This window comes from Crinia signifera, chromosome 19, assembly GCF_055691185.1.
Source record: "Crinia signifera chromosome 19, ASM5569118v1, whole genome shotgun sequence".
Taxonomy (NCBI): domain Eukaryota; kingdom Metazoa; phylum Chordata; class Amphibia; order Anura; family Myobatrachidae; genus Crinia; species Crinia signifera.
The window spans coordinates 3,113,642-3,127,077 of NC_139226.1; the positions used below are offsets into that span (position 1 = coordinate 3,113,642).

The 13,436-nt window shown below is 56.0% G+C and overlaps 1 protein-coding gene across 1 annotated transcript in view; it reads left to right on the forward strand.

Annotated features, from left to right (window-relative positions):
- EIF4G3 (eukaryotic translation initiation factor 4 gamma 3) overlaps nt 1–13,436 on the forward strand; it is a 99,498-nt gene that overhangs the window by 70,184 nt on the left and 15,878 nt on the right. Inside the window, exons 13-24 of the mRNA XM_083162366.1 lie at nt 715–803; nt 984–1,194; nt 1,310–1,494; nt 1,755–1,874; nt 3,413–3,589; nt 3,703–3,900; nt 4,234–4,380; nt 4,876–5,112; nt 5,721–5,825; nt 7,566–7,698; nt 7,774–7,943; nt 9,694–9,811. Of these exons, the coding sequence (XP_083018492.1) occupies nt 715–803; nt 984–1,194; nt 1,310–1,494; nt 1,755–1,874; nt 3,413–3,589; nt 3,703–3,900; nt 4,234–4,380; nt 4,876–5,112; nt 5,721–5,825; nt 7,566–7,698; nt 7,774–7,943; nt 9,694–9,811 (1,890 nt within the window). The remainder of the gene's footprint in view (nt 1–714; nt 804–983; nt 1,195–1,309; nt 1,495–1,754; nt 1,875–3,412; nt 3,590–3,702; nt 3,901–4,233; nt 4,381–4,875; nt 5,113–5,720; nt 5,826–7,565; nt 7,699–7,773; nt 7,944–9,693; nt 9,812–13,436) is intronic.

The window sequence follows — 13,436 nt, forward strand, 5'->3', positions numbered from 1 at the left end:
ATTATCTTCCTGACTGACTGTCCTGCATACACAGTGCGACACCGATGAGGCAGCGGCGGGTGCATCTGTAGGCAGAGTGTCTCACATGTGGTATTGCGCTTTGCTTTAGGTGTTAGAGGTGTCTGGCAGGCCATACGTTAGTTATACAGTCCTGCTCCAGGATCCGAGAATGAGTGTAGAATTATTACTGGCTGTTGCTGGACCTGCCAGCGACCAATGAGATTTTCAGTAGCCTTCATCCTAGTGGAACCACCTGTGATAATGTCCTGCGGGCTCGCGTACTGGACAGGAACCTGTATATCCGAACACAGCGCCGCCCTTGCTGATGGTGCTTGGTAGCCACATCCTTGCATTGTGCAGGTTACCTTGGCCGGTCTGGCTGTAGCCTGTATTGTCCTGATATCTCTTCTAGTATGTAAGCCATCATTAGCCGACTGCCAGAACCATCCCATGTGATCCTACCGTCCGGCCACAGACGTGATGGTCCAGCCTGAGGCACTTCTATATTATGTTGTGCACAGCAATAATCTGATAGTCTGGTAATACACTGTAGTAAGCGGTGTGGGGGGAGCAGGGTCCTCTTATATCCCAGATATGCCTGTCAGTGTATATATATATATAAAGGTGATTCATAGCAGCTGGTGTCACAGTATAAGCTAGCGCATCTTCCCGTCGTGCCATGCCATTTATAATGTGTTCTATATCTGTGTACAGCCCAAACTGTTGCAGCTTCACCAAAGATGTGGCAGAAGTTTAGAGACGAGAGTCAGGACACGGAAGAGGTACGGAGGCCGAATATTGAGGTGAGCTTGGCATTGTGGGAGTGAGCTAGCACCCTGTATCCCAGATTCCGGCACATGACGCTGCCAGTCTGGCTGATCACATGAGATGCCCTTCGCTGGCAGTGTCACTGGCCTGGGCGGGGCCAAATCAGGCCGGGGATTATGAAGCAGGGAGCAACTGAGTGTATGTGTAACCTGCAGGAGGAGGGGGACGCTGAGAAGGAGAAGGTTGTGGAGTCGGAGATGGATGAGCACAGCAGTGTCGGTGCTGACGCAGGAGCGCTGTATATTAACGCAAAACAAATGGAGGAGAATGGAGAACCGGAACTCCTGCGCAATGGGGCGGATACCATCTCCGAAGGCGACGGGGGTGATCCATCTGGTACAGAGGAAGGATACCCTTATAAATCAGGTACACAGTGATGACTTAGATACATGTCTCTGGCGCAGTAGCTAGGTCACGCCCCTTACATGCCTATGTTGTGTATGGTCCCTGGGTTCATGCTCTCTCCTGCTCTCTTACCTAGGACCCGGCTCAGCAGAGCAAACCTCAGAAATGTCCCAGGATCTTCCAGCAACGCCTTCTCCATGTGTGCAGCAGGATGGCAAGCGACAGTATGACCGGGACTTCCTGCTGGGCTTCCAGTTTATGCCGGCTTGTGTACAGAAGCCAGAAGGCTTACCGCCCATCAGCGACGTGGTCCTGGACAAAGTGAGGAGAGAGGGAGGTGTCTAGGTGCAGTCTCGTGTGCTGTAGCTCACATCAGCCAGACTATGGGGACGTTGGGTATGACGGCTCAGACTGTAGAAGGAGGGGGGTGCTGCCTGTCTGTGTGGACGTGACATTGGATTGACGATATTGAGGGATAAGGGCTGCAATAAGATAAGATGGGCTCTGCCACCGTTCCGCGATGAAGTTATCTGAGGTTTTATTGCGCTGTTCTGCATAATTCATTTCTCTGTCCAATGCAGATCAATCAGCCAAAGTTAGCAATGAGGACCCTGGACACGCGCATGCTGCAGAAAGGGCCTGATTTCACACCTGCCTATGCAGATTTTGGACGATTGGCCCCTGGGGGTCGTGGGGTACCCGTAAGTACCTTGTTGGGAGCTGTCCCTTACAGCACATAGAGTTTAGCACTGTAATATGTACTCTGGCGGAAGATGGGCACAGACACACTTGTCGACTGGGGGTTGTGTAGAAGCATGTCAGTGGTGGGCAGGAGAGAAGGGGCATGTGACTGGTGGGCATTGAGAAGAAGCACTTAAGTCAGGGCTGGGCAACACCGGCCCTCCAGATGTTAATGAACTACACATCCCAGGATGCTTTGCATTAGTTTTGCTATGTGGCCATGCTGAAACTGATGCAAGGCATGCTGGGATGTGTAGTTCATTAACATCTGGAGGGCCGGGGTTGCCCAGCCCTGACTTAAGTGGTGGGCACGAGGGGGGAGGGTCACGGGACTGGTGGGTGCTGGGTAGAAGCATTTCAGTGGTGGGCAGGAGGGGGGAGGGTCATGGGACTGGTGGGTGCTGGGATGACGCACTTCAGTGGTGGGTAGGAGGGGAGGGTCATGGGACTGGTGGGTGATAGGTAGAAGCACTTCATTGGTGGGCAGGAGGGGGAGGGTCACGAGACTGGTGGGTGATGGGTAGAAGCACTTCAGTGGTGGGCAGGAGGGGGAGGGTCATGTGACTGGTGGGTGATGGGTAGAAGCACTTCAGTGGTGGGCAGGAGAGGGAGGGTCACGGGACTGGTGGGTGCTGGGAAGACGCACTTCAGTGGTGGGTAGGAGGGGAGGGTCATGGGACTGGTGGGTGATGGGTAGAAGCATTTCATTGGTGGGCAGGAGGGGGAGGGTCAAGAGACTGCTGGGTGATGGGTAGAAGCACTTCAGTGGTGGGCAGTAGGGGGAGGGTCACGGGACTGATGGGTGCTGGGAAGACGCACTTCAGTGGTGGGTAGGAGAGGGAGGGGCACGGGACTGGTGGGTGCTGGGAAGGCGCACTTCAGTGATGGGGTAGGAGGGGGAGGGTCACAGCACTGGTGGGTGCTGGGAAAGATGCACTTCAGTGGTGGGTAGGAGGGGGAGGGTCACAGCACTGGTGGGTGCTGGGAAAGATGCACTTCAGTGGTGGGCAGGAGGGGGAGGGTCACAGGACTGGTGGGTGATGGGTAGAAGCACTTCAGTGGTGTGTAGGAGAGGGAGGGTCACAGCACTGGTGGGTGCTGGGAAGATGCACTTCAGTGGTGGGCAGGAGGGGAAGGGTCACGGGACTGGTGGGTGCTGGGAAGACGCACTTCAGTGGTGGGCAGGAGGGGGAGGGTCATGTGACTGGTGGTTGATGGGTAGAAGCACTTCAGTGGTGTGTAGGAGAGGAAGGGTCACGGGACTGGTGGGTGCTGGGAAGGTGCACGTCAGTGGTGGGTAGGAGGGGTCGAGCATGTGGGACAGGAGGGGATAGGCATGTGATTGGTGGGCACTGGGAAGAAGTGCGTCAGTTGTGTGTGTGGGGAAGGGGGGGGGGGCGACGTGAGTGGTGGGTCTGGGAGTAATAACGCAAGTAGTGCAGAAACTACTTAAGAATAGTTTGTAACCATGTCACGTGTTTGCTGTTGTGTCCCCCAGTTGCTGAATGTGGGGGGTCCCAGACGCTCACAGCCAGGCCAGAGGCGGGAGCCCAGAAAAATAATCATGAACATTTCAGTGATAGATGATGTGCACCTGAAGAAGTCGGAGAATGCCTGGAAGCCCACCGGGAAGAGGGACAGCCTTGTGGATGATCCGGAGAACCTGCGCACCCAGGCGAGTGTACTCAGTGCCGCACAGCGCTGGCTGCATCTGCTGTGTCATGATGGTGTATAGAGCGGAGCATTCCCTGGGAACTCATTAGTTGGCGCATCTCTCTCGCATTGCAGGCGCTTTTCCGCAAGGTTCGGAGCATCTTGAACAAATTGACGCCTCAGATGTTCAATCAGCTGATGAAGCAGGTGACCGACCTGACGGTGGACACAGAGGAGCGGCTGAAGGGGGTGATAGACCTGGTATTTGAAAAAGCGATAGATGAACCCAGCTTCTCTGTGGCGTATGCCAATATGTGCCGATGCCTGGCCACGGTGAGTACGGTGACCCCTCACCGGCTTAGGGTCATTGTCTTGAAGGTGAAATTTAGGCCAGTGCCTGAATCTAGCGCGACACCAGCTGTACCTGTACCCGCCTGGGACTCTGCCTCTTACTCGTCCATCCGCAGTGCTGCCGCCGTCACTTCTCACTAAGATGATGCACTGCCTGGGTTATCTTCACCCATCCCCCCCGCCGTTGTAAGCCCTCACCACCCTGCCGTTGCCAGCCCTTGTCCTAGCCGTTCAGGTCTACCCCTTGTGTATTGTTTTGTTGCTGTGAGATGTAGGCAAATAATGGAGTAATGGACACTTCTGTTTGTCTTCTAGTTGAAGGTACCGATGGCTGATAAGCCCGGGAGCACTGTGAACTTCCGCAAACTGCTGCTGAACCGCTGTCAGAAGGAGTTTGAGAGGGACAAAGTGGACAGTGATGCTTTTGAAAAAAGGCAGAAAGATTTGGAGCTGGCTAAGACGGTAATAGCAGCGTGTGTGTGTTCGGCGGTGTAAGCCTGCAGCTCCTCTGGGAAACTATCACCCAACGGAGGTGTTTGCCCATGTGACCGGAATCGTTGCACTTGGGAGTATATTTACATTACGTACATTGCTGTTCAGGGATCAGGATGTACAAGCTTCAGCCCGCCAGAGTGGCAGAGTGACACAGTACTGATTGTGTCCCACCATCAGACACCTAGGAGGGGTGCTTCTAAGTGACCACACTCCCTGCATATCATGGAGGACTTGCTTGGACTTGTATGCTCAAAACGTGTTAGATGTCCAGGCTGGGGTAGATACCGATGAGATGTGACCATTGCATCTATTGCCCAGAGGGGAAGTTTATGGCCTAGCAGCACTGGTTGATTTTCTGCTAGTCCATCTCTTCATCACGCAGGAACAAGCTGATTTTTGATCATCCTAGTTATTCGGTCATTTGGAAATGCTCTTTGTTCTATATCTGTTCTTTGTCTGCAGCCGGAGGAGAAGACGCGTCTGCAGGAAGAACTTGAGGAGTCCAAAGACAAGGCTCGCCGGAGGTCCATAGGGAACATCAAGTTCATTGGGGAACTCTTTAAGCTGAAGATGCTGACGGAAGCCATCATGCACGATTGTGTGGTGAAACTGCTGAAGAACCATGATGAGGAGTCCCTTGAGTGTCTATGCCGGCTGCTTACTACCATCGGCAAAGATCTGGACTTCGAAAAGGCCAAGGTGAGTGCGGTAATGGAAGTAGACCCAGGTTAGATGCTGCTGGCTGTGGGATTGTTACACATACCACTGGCAGACCTTCAGGTTTTAAAATGAGAAAGCAGAGCGTGCCGGTTGGACAATAGAACTGGAGGTTGGGTAGGTGGTCAGTGGAAGAGAATGCAGAGGATTAGGTGGAAGGTGGACAGGTCCTCAGTAACTGTAAAAGAACACAGGTGGATGGGTCCATGATCCCTGGAAGGGAGAGCAGGGTTGATTGGGTGGAAAGTAGATGTGGTCTTAAGTCACTGAAGGAGAGCGCATGCAGTTGGGTGGACGGGGTCTGTGGTCATCGGAAAGAGAGTACAGGCACTAGGGTGGAAGGTGAATGAGGACCTCTGTTACTGGAAGAGAGTGCAGGCAATAGGGGGAAAAGTGGATGGGGTCCTCTGTCATTAAAAGGGAGTGCAGCCGATTGGGTACATGGTTTCCTTGGTCATGCACTCTGCTAGCAAGCTGTTAAGGTGTAGTCTGAGGGACAGTATGGCCAGGACATAGTGTAAGGAATACATAGACGGTATGTGGAGAAGACAGACCGGAGATCACCGGCATCTTATCTCTGCTTGTTACAGCCTCGCATGGATCAGTACTTCCACCAGATGGGGAAGATTGTGAAGGAGAGGAAGACTTCGTCACGGATCCGTTTCATGCTGCAGGATATTATCGACCTGAGACTGGTAGGTGTATGGTGGCACATCTGCAGGACTAGGTGTAAGGTGGCACATCTGCAGGACTAGGTGTATGGTGGCACATCTGCAGGACTAGGTGTATGGTCGCACATCTGCAGGACTAGGTGTATGGTCGCACATCTGCAGGACTAGGTGTATGGTGGCACATCTGCAGGACTAGGTGTATGGTGGCACATCGGCAGGACTGTGTATGTAGTAGTAGTAGTAGTACGTTTATTTATAAGGCGCCACAAAGTGTCCACAGCGCCGTACATAGCAAAAAAAAAAAAAAAAAACAAATTACAAGGTAACGTACAGGGTGTGGTGATAAAATACAGTATAAATAGGGGTATAGCTGGTAGAACTAAAATCAGCATCAGTTCAGAAGTAGGTGTCAAAATAGTCAAGGAGACCGAAGATGAAGTAGAGGAAGGGAAGAACAGGACAGGAGCACAGGTGAGGTAATGAGGTAGGGTGAGTACGTGAGGAAGGAGGGCCCTGCTCATAAGAGTTAACATACTAAAAATAGGTGGGTGGACGAACGAAATACAATAGGATAAGTAGGAACGGAGGGGAACGGAGGCAGGATAGGAGGATCAAAAGAGGTTAGGAGGAGGGATAGGCTAGTCGAAAAAAGTGGGTTTTGAGGGAGCGCTTGAAGGAGGTAAGGGAATCAGATAGCCTGATGGGTGGCGGGAGGTTGTTCCAGTGCAGGGGGGCAGCGCGAGAGAAATCTTGGACACGGGAGTGGGAGGAGGTGATTAGGTGAGATGTCAGTCGGCGGTCAACGATGGAGCGAAGAGGACGGGAGGGAGTGTGGATAGAGATCAGTGAAGAGAGGTAGGGAGCTGTGGAGGAGGAGAGAGCCTTGTAGGTGGTGGTGAGGAGTTTAAAGAGAACTCGGAAAGGAATGGGGAGCCAGTGAAGAGATAAACAGAGGGGGGAGGCGGAGGTAGAGCGGCGGGAGAGGAAGATGAGCCTAGCAGCAGCGTTAAGAATGGATTGGAGAGGTGCGAGGCGGGTGAGAGGTAGCCCAGAGAGAAGGATGTTGCAGTAGTCAAGGCGGGAGATGACAAGAGAGTGAATGAGAATTTTGGTCGCGTCAGTGGAGAGGAATGGTCTGATGCGTGAGATGTTGCGTAGGTGAAAGCGGCAAGACTGTGAGAGAGCACGAATGTGGGGGGTGAAAGAGAGGGAGGAGTCAATGATGACACCGAGGCAGCGCGTTTGGTCGGTGGACGTGATCTCGGTTTCACCAATGCTGATGGAGATAGTGGGAGAAGAGGGGATGTTCGGGGGATGGAAGATTAGAAGTTCAGTTTTAGCCATGTTTAGTTTCAGGAAGCGTTGGGTCATCCAGGCTGAGATGGCCGTGAGGCATTCGGAGACCTTGGACAGAAGTGATGGGGATAAGTCGGGGGAGGAGAGATAGATTAGGGTATCATCAGCATAAAGGTGGTAATGAAAACCATAGGAGCTGATGAGGGTGCCCAGAGAGGTGGTGTAGAGGGAGAAGAGGAGAGGGCCAAGGACTGACCCTTGGGGAACACCGACTGGCTGGGGGGTAGTAGGAGAGGAGGAGCTCGGAGTGGAGACGGAGAAGGAGCGATCGGAGAGGTATGAGGTGAACCAGGAGAAGACCGTGCCAGTGATGCCAAAGGAGCGGAGGGTGTTGAGCAGGAGAGGGTGGTCAACAGTGTCAATGTGTGATACATTGTGTGTAACAGAAATCATCTGCCTCTGCCATAGTGCAACTGGGTGTCCCGGAGAGCAGACCAGGGGCCCAAAACCATTGAGCAGATTCACAAAGAGGCCAAAATAGAGGAGCAGGAAGAGCAGAGGAAAGTCCAACAACTGATGACCAAAGATAAACGGAGGCCAGGTAAGGACAGCAACCGTCTTCCCCTGCCACATCCACATCTCCTCCCGACTCCCAACTGACTGTGTTTCTATCTAGGAGGGGTCCAGAGAGTGGAGGAAGGTGGCTGGAACATGGTGCAAGGGGCAAAGAATAGCAGAGTGTTGGATCCTTCCAAGTTCCTGAAAATCACCAAGGTGAGCTGGGGAGAGTTCTCGTACCCTTCATTACATGTGGACAGAGGAAGCGGGTGGCTGCCTGGAGATCCTGTCATAATCCATTGATTGTGTTACATTACAGGCACCTTAATGTTATTAGCGAGGTTATACTACATAAGTACTAGTTACTGATAGATACCGGGGCCCATTATCCTGCAGAGGTGGTTACTAACAGATGCCGGGGCCCATTATCCCACAGAGGTGGTTACTGACAAATACCGGGGCCCATTATCCCACAAAGGTAGTTACTGACAGATACCGGGGCCCATTATCCCACAGAGGTAGTTACTGACAGATACCGGGGCCCATTATCCCACAGAGGTGGTTACTGACAGGTACCGGGGCCCATTATCCCACAGAGGTGGTTACTGACAGGTACCGGGGCCCATTATCCTGCAGAGGTGGTTACTGACATATACTGGGGCCTGTTATCCCACAGAGGTGGTTACTGACAGGTACCGGGGCCCATTATCCCACAGAGGTGGTTACTGACAGATACCGGGGCCCATTATCCCACAGAGGTGGTTACTGACAGATACCGGGGCCCATTATCCCGCAGAGGTGGTTACTGACAGATACCGGGGCCCATTATCCTGCAGAGGTGGTTACTGACAGATACCGGGGCCCATTATCCCGCAGAGGTGGTTCCTGACAAATACCGGGGCCCATTATCCCACAGAGGTGGTTACTGACAGATACCGGGGCCCATTATCCCACAGAGGTGGTTCCTGACAAATACCGGGGCCCATTATCCCACAGAGGTGGTTACTGACAGATACCGGGGCCCATTATCCCACAGAGGTGGTTACTGACAAATACCGGGGCCCATTATCCCACAGAGGTGGTTACTAACAGATGCCGGGGCCCATTATCCCACAGAGGTGGTTACTGACAAATACCGGGGCCCATTATCCCACAGAGGTGGTTACTGACAGATAGCGGGGCCCATTATCCCACAGAGGTGGTTACTGACAGATACCGGGGCCTATTATCCCACAGAGGTGGTTACTGACAGATACCGGGGCCTATTATCCCACAGAGGTGGTTACTGACAGGTACCTGGACCCATTGTCCCACAGAGGTGGTTACTGACAGGTACCTGGACCCATTGTCCCACAGAGGTTGTTACTGACAGGTACCTGGACCCATTGTCCCACAGAGGTGGTTACTGACAGTTACCCAGGCCCATTATCCCACAGAGGTGGTTACTGACAGATACCAGGGCCTATTATCCCACAGAGGTGGTTACTGACAGGTACTGGGGCCTGTTATCCCACAGAGGTGGTCAGGGGCCACAGGGCTAACACCGGGTAGTTGGAGTGGGAAAGAGCTTCCAACACCCAAGAGGTTAAACTACTTCCTGCCTCCCAGGCAGGCGGGCTCCTCCCCTCCTCTACCCCACCTCCAGGCCAGGCTCCTCTCCCTTCTCTACCCCGCCTTCAGGCCAGGAAGCTCAGGGTTTGTTTTTCGGTTCTGGCGGGAGCCACACCCACCAGTGAGAAGTGCTGCTTTACTTTCACATTTTTACTTTTACACTGACTGTCTATCAGACATCAGCGCTGCTGCTCCATCACCCGGGGCCTGGCGGCTACAGCACCACGCAGCCGTCCCCGGGTACTAGGGAGACCCAGCCACAGGCCGGACCTGGGATACGTACATTGCTAAGCCACCAGGCAGACTGTGTGTTTGTGGCGGCCATTTGCTAGCAGGGGAGGTGGGCTTTCATCACACAGCACTCCCCCGGGGACAGTAGACGGCATGTCCAACAGTCATTCCTGCCACTGCTCCTTTCTGCCCTCAGCTCAGGCAGCCAGGGACACAGAGGGCCCTTCAGCCACCTGGAGATCCGCTGCCAGAGAGCCTGGGCCAGTCCTCCCTGTACCTCTCCTCACAGGACACAGGTTACAGAGTGTGCTCCAGTCAGCCATAGCTTGCTGTGTACTGCATTACCACTATCACTGCCTGTCCCCAATTTACCTTGTTAGCTTTAGCTTGATAGCTGCCTGTCTATTTCTCCTTCATCCACTAGGTGGCACTGGTGTGCTGTACAGAGGGGAATAGGAGGTGACCACAAGGAGCATGGGCATGTTAAATATAAAACATTGGGGCTAGCCTCTCCCCTTCTACTTGTGTCCCAAGTCAGTCTTAAGTCTCCCATACACTACGCGATTTGGACCCGATTTCACCTGATTGTGGAGGAGAAATCAGGTGAAATTGCCCAAATTGTGTAGTGTATGATCTGATCTGATGCGCTTTCCCGTGCGGATGAGATCCGACGGTCAAAGTGTCTGCACATAACATAAATCTTCTGTGTAACCGTCATTGCGACAGGGAGCGGGGACCAGAGTGCAGGGTTCAGTCCGTAGGAGCGGCAGGGAGCGAGGTCCAGGGGAGCTGGGACCAGAGTGCAGGGTTCAGTCCGTAGGAGCGGCAGGGAGCGAGGTCCAGGGGAGCGGGGACCAGAGTGCAGGGTTCAGTCCGTAGGAGCGACAGGGAGCGAGGTCCGGGGGAGCGGGGACCAGAGTGCAGGGTTCAGTCCATAGGAGCGAGGTCCTGGGGAGCGGGGACCAGAGTGCAGGGTTCAGTCCGGGGGAGATGTAGCGGGGACCACAGAGCAGAGTCCTTAGGAGCGGCAGGGAGCGAGGTCCGGGGGGATGGGAGCCAGAGTGCAGGTTTCAGTCCGTAGGAGCGGCAGGGAGCGAGGTCCGGGGGAGCGGGAACAGAGTGCAGGGTTCAGTCCGTAGGAGCGGCAGGGAGCGAGGTCCAGGGGAGCGGGAACCAGAGTGCAGGGTTCAGTCCGGGGGAGATGTAGCGGGGACCACAGAGCAAAGTCCTTAGGAGCGGCAGGGAGCGAGGTCCGGGGGGATGGGGGCCAGAGTGCAGGGTTCAGTCCGTAGGAGCGGCAGGGAGCGAGGTCCCGGGGAGCAGGGTTCAGTCCGGGGGAGATGTAGCGGGGACCGCAGAGCAGAGTCCGTAGGAGTGACAGGGAGCGAGGTCCCGGGGGAGCGGGGACCAGAGTGCAGGGTTCGGTCCGGGGGAGATGTAGCGGGGACCGCAGAGCAGAGTCCGTAGGAGCGGCAGGGAGCGAGGTCCGGGGGAGCAGGGACCAAAGTGCGGGGTTCAGACCGTAGGAGCGGCAGGGAGCGAGGTCGTGGGGACCAGGGTGCAGGGTTCAGTCCGGGGGAGATGTAGCGGGGATGACAGAGCAGAGTCCTTAGGAGCGACAGGGAGCGAGGTCCGGGGGAGCGGGGACCAGAGTACAGGGTTCAGTCCGTAGGAGCGGCAGGGAGCGAGGTCCGGGGGAGCTGGGACCAGAGTGCAGGGTTCAGTCCGGGGGAGATGTAGCGGGGACCGCAGAGTCCGTAGGAGTGACAAGGGAGCGAGGTCCCGGGGGAGCGGGGACCAGAGTGCAGAGTTCAGTCCGGGGGAGATGTAGCGGGGACCGCAGAGCAGAGTCCGTAGGAGCGGCAGGGAGTGAGGTCCGGGGGGGTGGGGGCCATTGTGCAGGGTTCAGTCCGTAGGAGCGGCAGGGAGCGAGGTCCAGGGGAGCGGGGACCAGAGTGCAAGGTCCAGGGGAGCGGGGACCAGAGTGCAGGGTTCAGTCCATAGGAGCGGCAGGGAGCGAGGTCCAGGGGAGCGGGGACCAGAGTGCAGGGTTCAGTCCATAGGAGCAGCAGGGAGCGAGGACCAGAGTGCAGGGTTCAGTCCGGGGAAGATGTAGCGGGGACCACAGAGCAGAGTCCTTAGGAGCGGCAGGGAGCAAGGTCCGGGGGGATGGGGGCCAGAGTGCAGGGTTCAGTCTGTAGGAGCGCAGGGAGCGGGGACCAGAGTGCAGGGTTCAGTCCGGGGGAGATGTAGCGGGGACCGCAGAGCAGAGTCCGTAGGAGCGGCAGGGAGCGAGGTCCGGGGGAGCAGGGACCAGAGTGCAGGGTTCAGACCGTAGGAGCGGCAGGGAGCGAGGTCCCGGGGAGCGGGGACCAGAGTGCAGGGTTCAGTCCGGGGGAGATGTAGCGGGGATGACAGAGCAGAGTCCTTAGGAGCGACAGGGAGCGAGGTCCGGGGGAGCGGGGACCAGAGTACAGGGTTCAGTCCGTAGGAGCGGCAGGGAGCGAGGTCCGGGGGGATGGGGGCCAGAGTGCAGGGTTCAGTCTGTAGGAGCGCAGGGAGCGGGGACCAGAGTGCAGGGTTCAGTCCGGGGGAGATGTAGCGGGGACCGCAGAGCAGAGTCCGTAGGAGCGGCAGGGAGCGAGGTCCGGGGGAGCAGGGACCAGAGTGCAGGGTTCAGACCGTAGGAGCGGCAGGGAGCGAGGTCCCGGGGAGCGGGGACCAGAGTGCAGGGTTCAGTCCGGGGGAGATGTAGCGGGGATGACAGAGCAGAGTCCTTAGGAGCGACAGGGAGCGAGGTCCGGGGGAGCGGGGACCAGAGTACAGGGTTCAGTCCGTAGGAGCGGCAGGGAGCGAGGTCCGGGGGAGCGGGGACCAGAGTGCAGGGTTCAGTCCGGGGGAGATGTAGCGGGGACCGCAGAGCAGAGTCCGTAGGAGCGGCAGGGAGCGAGGTCCCGGGGGAGCGGGGACCAGAGTGCAGGGTTCAGTCCGGGGGAGATGTAGCGGGGACCGCAGAGCAGAGTCCGTAGGAGCGGCAGGGAGCGAGGTCCCGGGGGAGCGGGGTTCAGTCCGGGGGAGATGTAGCGGGGACCGCAGAGCAGAGTCCGTAGGAGTGGCAAGGAGCGAGGTCCAGGGGAGCAGGGACCAGAGTGCAGGGTTCAGACCGTAGGAGGGGCAGGGAGCGAGGTCCCGGGGAGCGGGGACCAGAGTGCAGGGTTCAGTCCGGGGGAGATGTAGCGGGGACCGCAGAGCACAGTCCGTAGGAGCGGCAGGAGAGTAGAAAAAATCCTATTAAAAAAACTGGGCGGCCGCTGATTCTGCTCATAGTGCCGGATTGGCCACGCAGAACTGGGTACACCAACCTCACGTGATGGGCAGCTGACTTTGCAGCCAGGGCATTCGGATCCGTTAGTACAGGCATGTCCAACGTTGGCCCTCCAGATGTTGTGAAACTACACATCCCAGCATGCTTTGCCACAGTTTTGCTATTAGAGAATGCTAAAACTATTGCAAAGCATGCTGGGATGTGTAGTTTCACAACATCTGGAGGGCCAACGTTGGACATGCCTGCTTTAGTATCTGGACCTCTTGCTGATTCTGGCTCATTCTGCGGAGGTTCTCAGGGACCGTCTGGCCATAGTGGTGACGGCTGGATCATCCATTGGCCCAAGTCATCCATGGTCCCCGCACAGACTATGATCCATCTGGGAGCCCGGTTGTATATGGTGCATCAGAGGAACATGGCCGGACACTGCAGTCCCGCATACGAGGTCTTCTCTCACACAGACGAGCTTCGGTTCATGCCTGTATGATGGTATGGACCATCGATATATGCAGAATATGCTCAACTCCCGTCCACTACAATGGGAGATCACCACCGAGTTGTCAGGATCGTACACCAACATCCCGTCACAGCTGATAGCAGTATCCCCGGAAGTA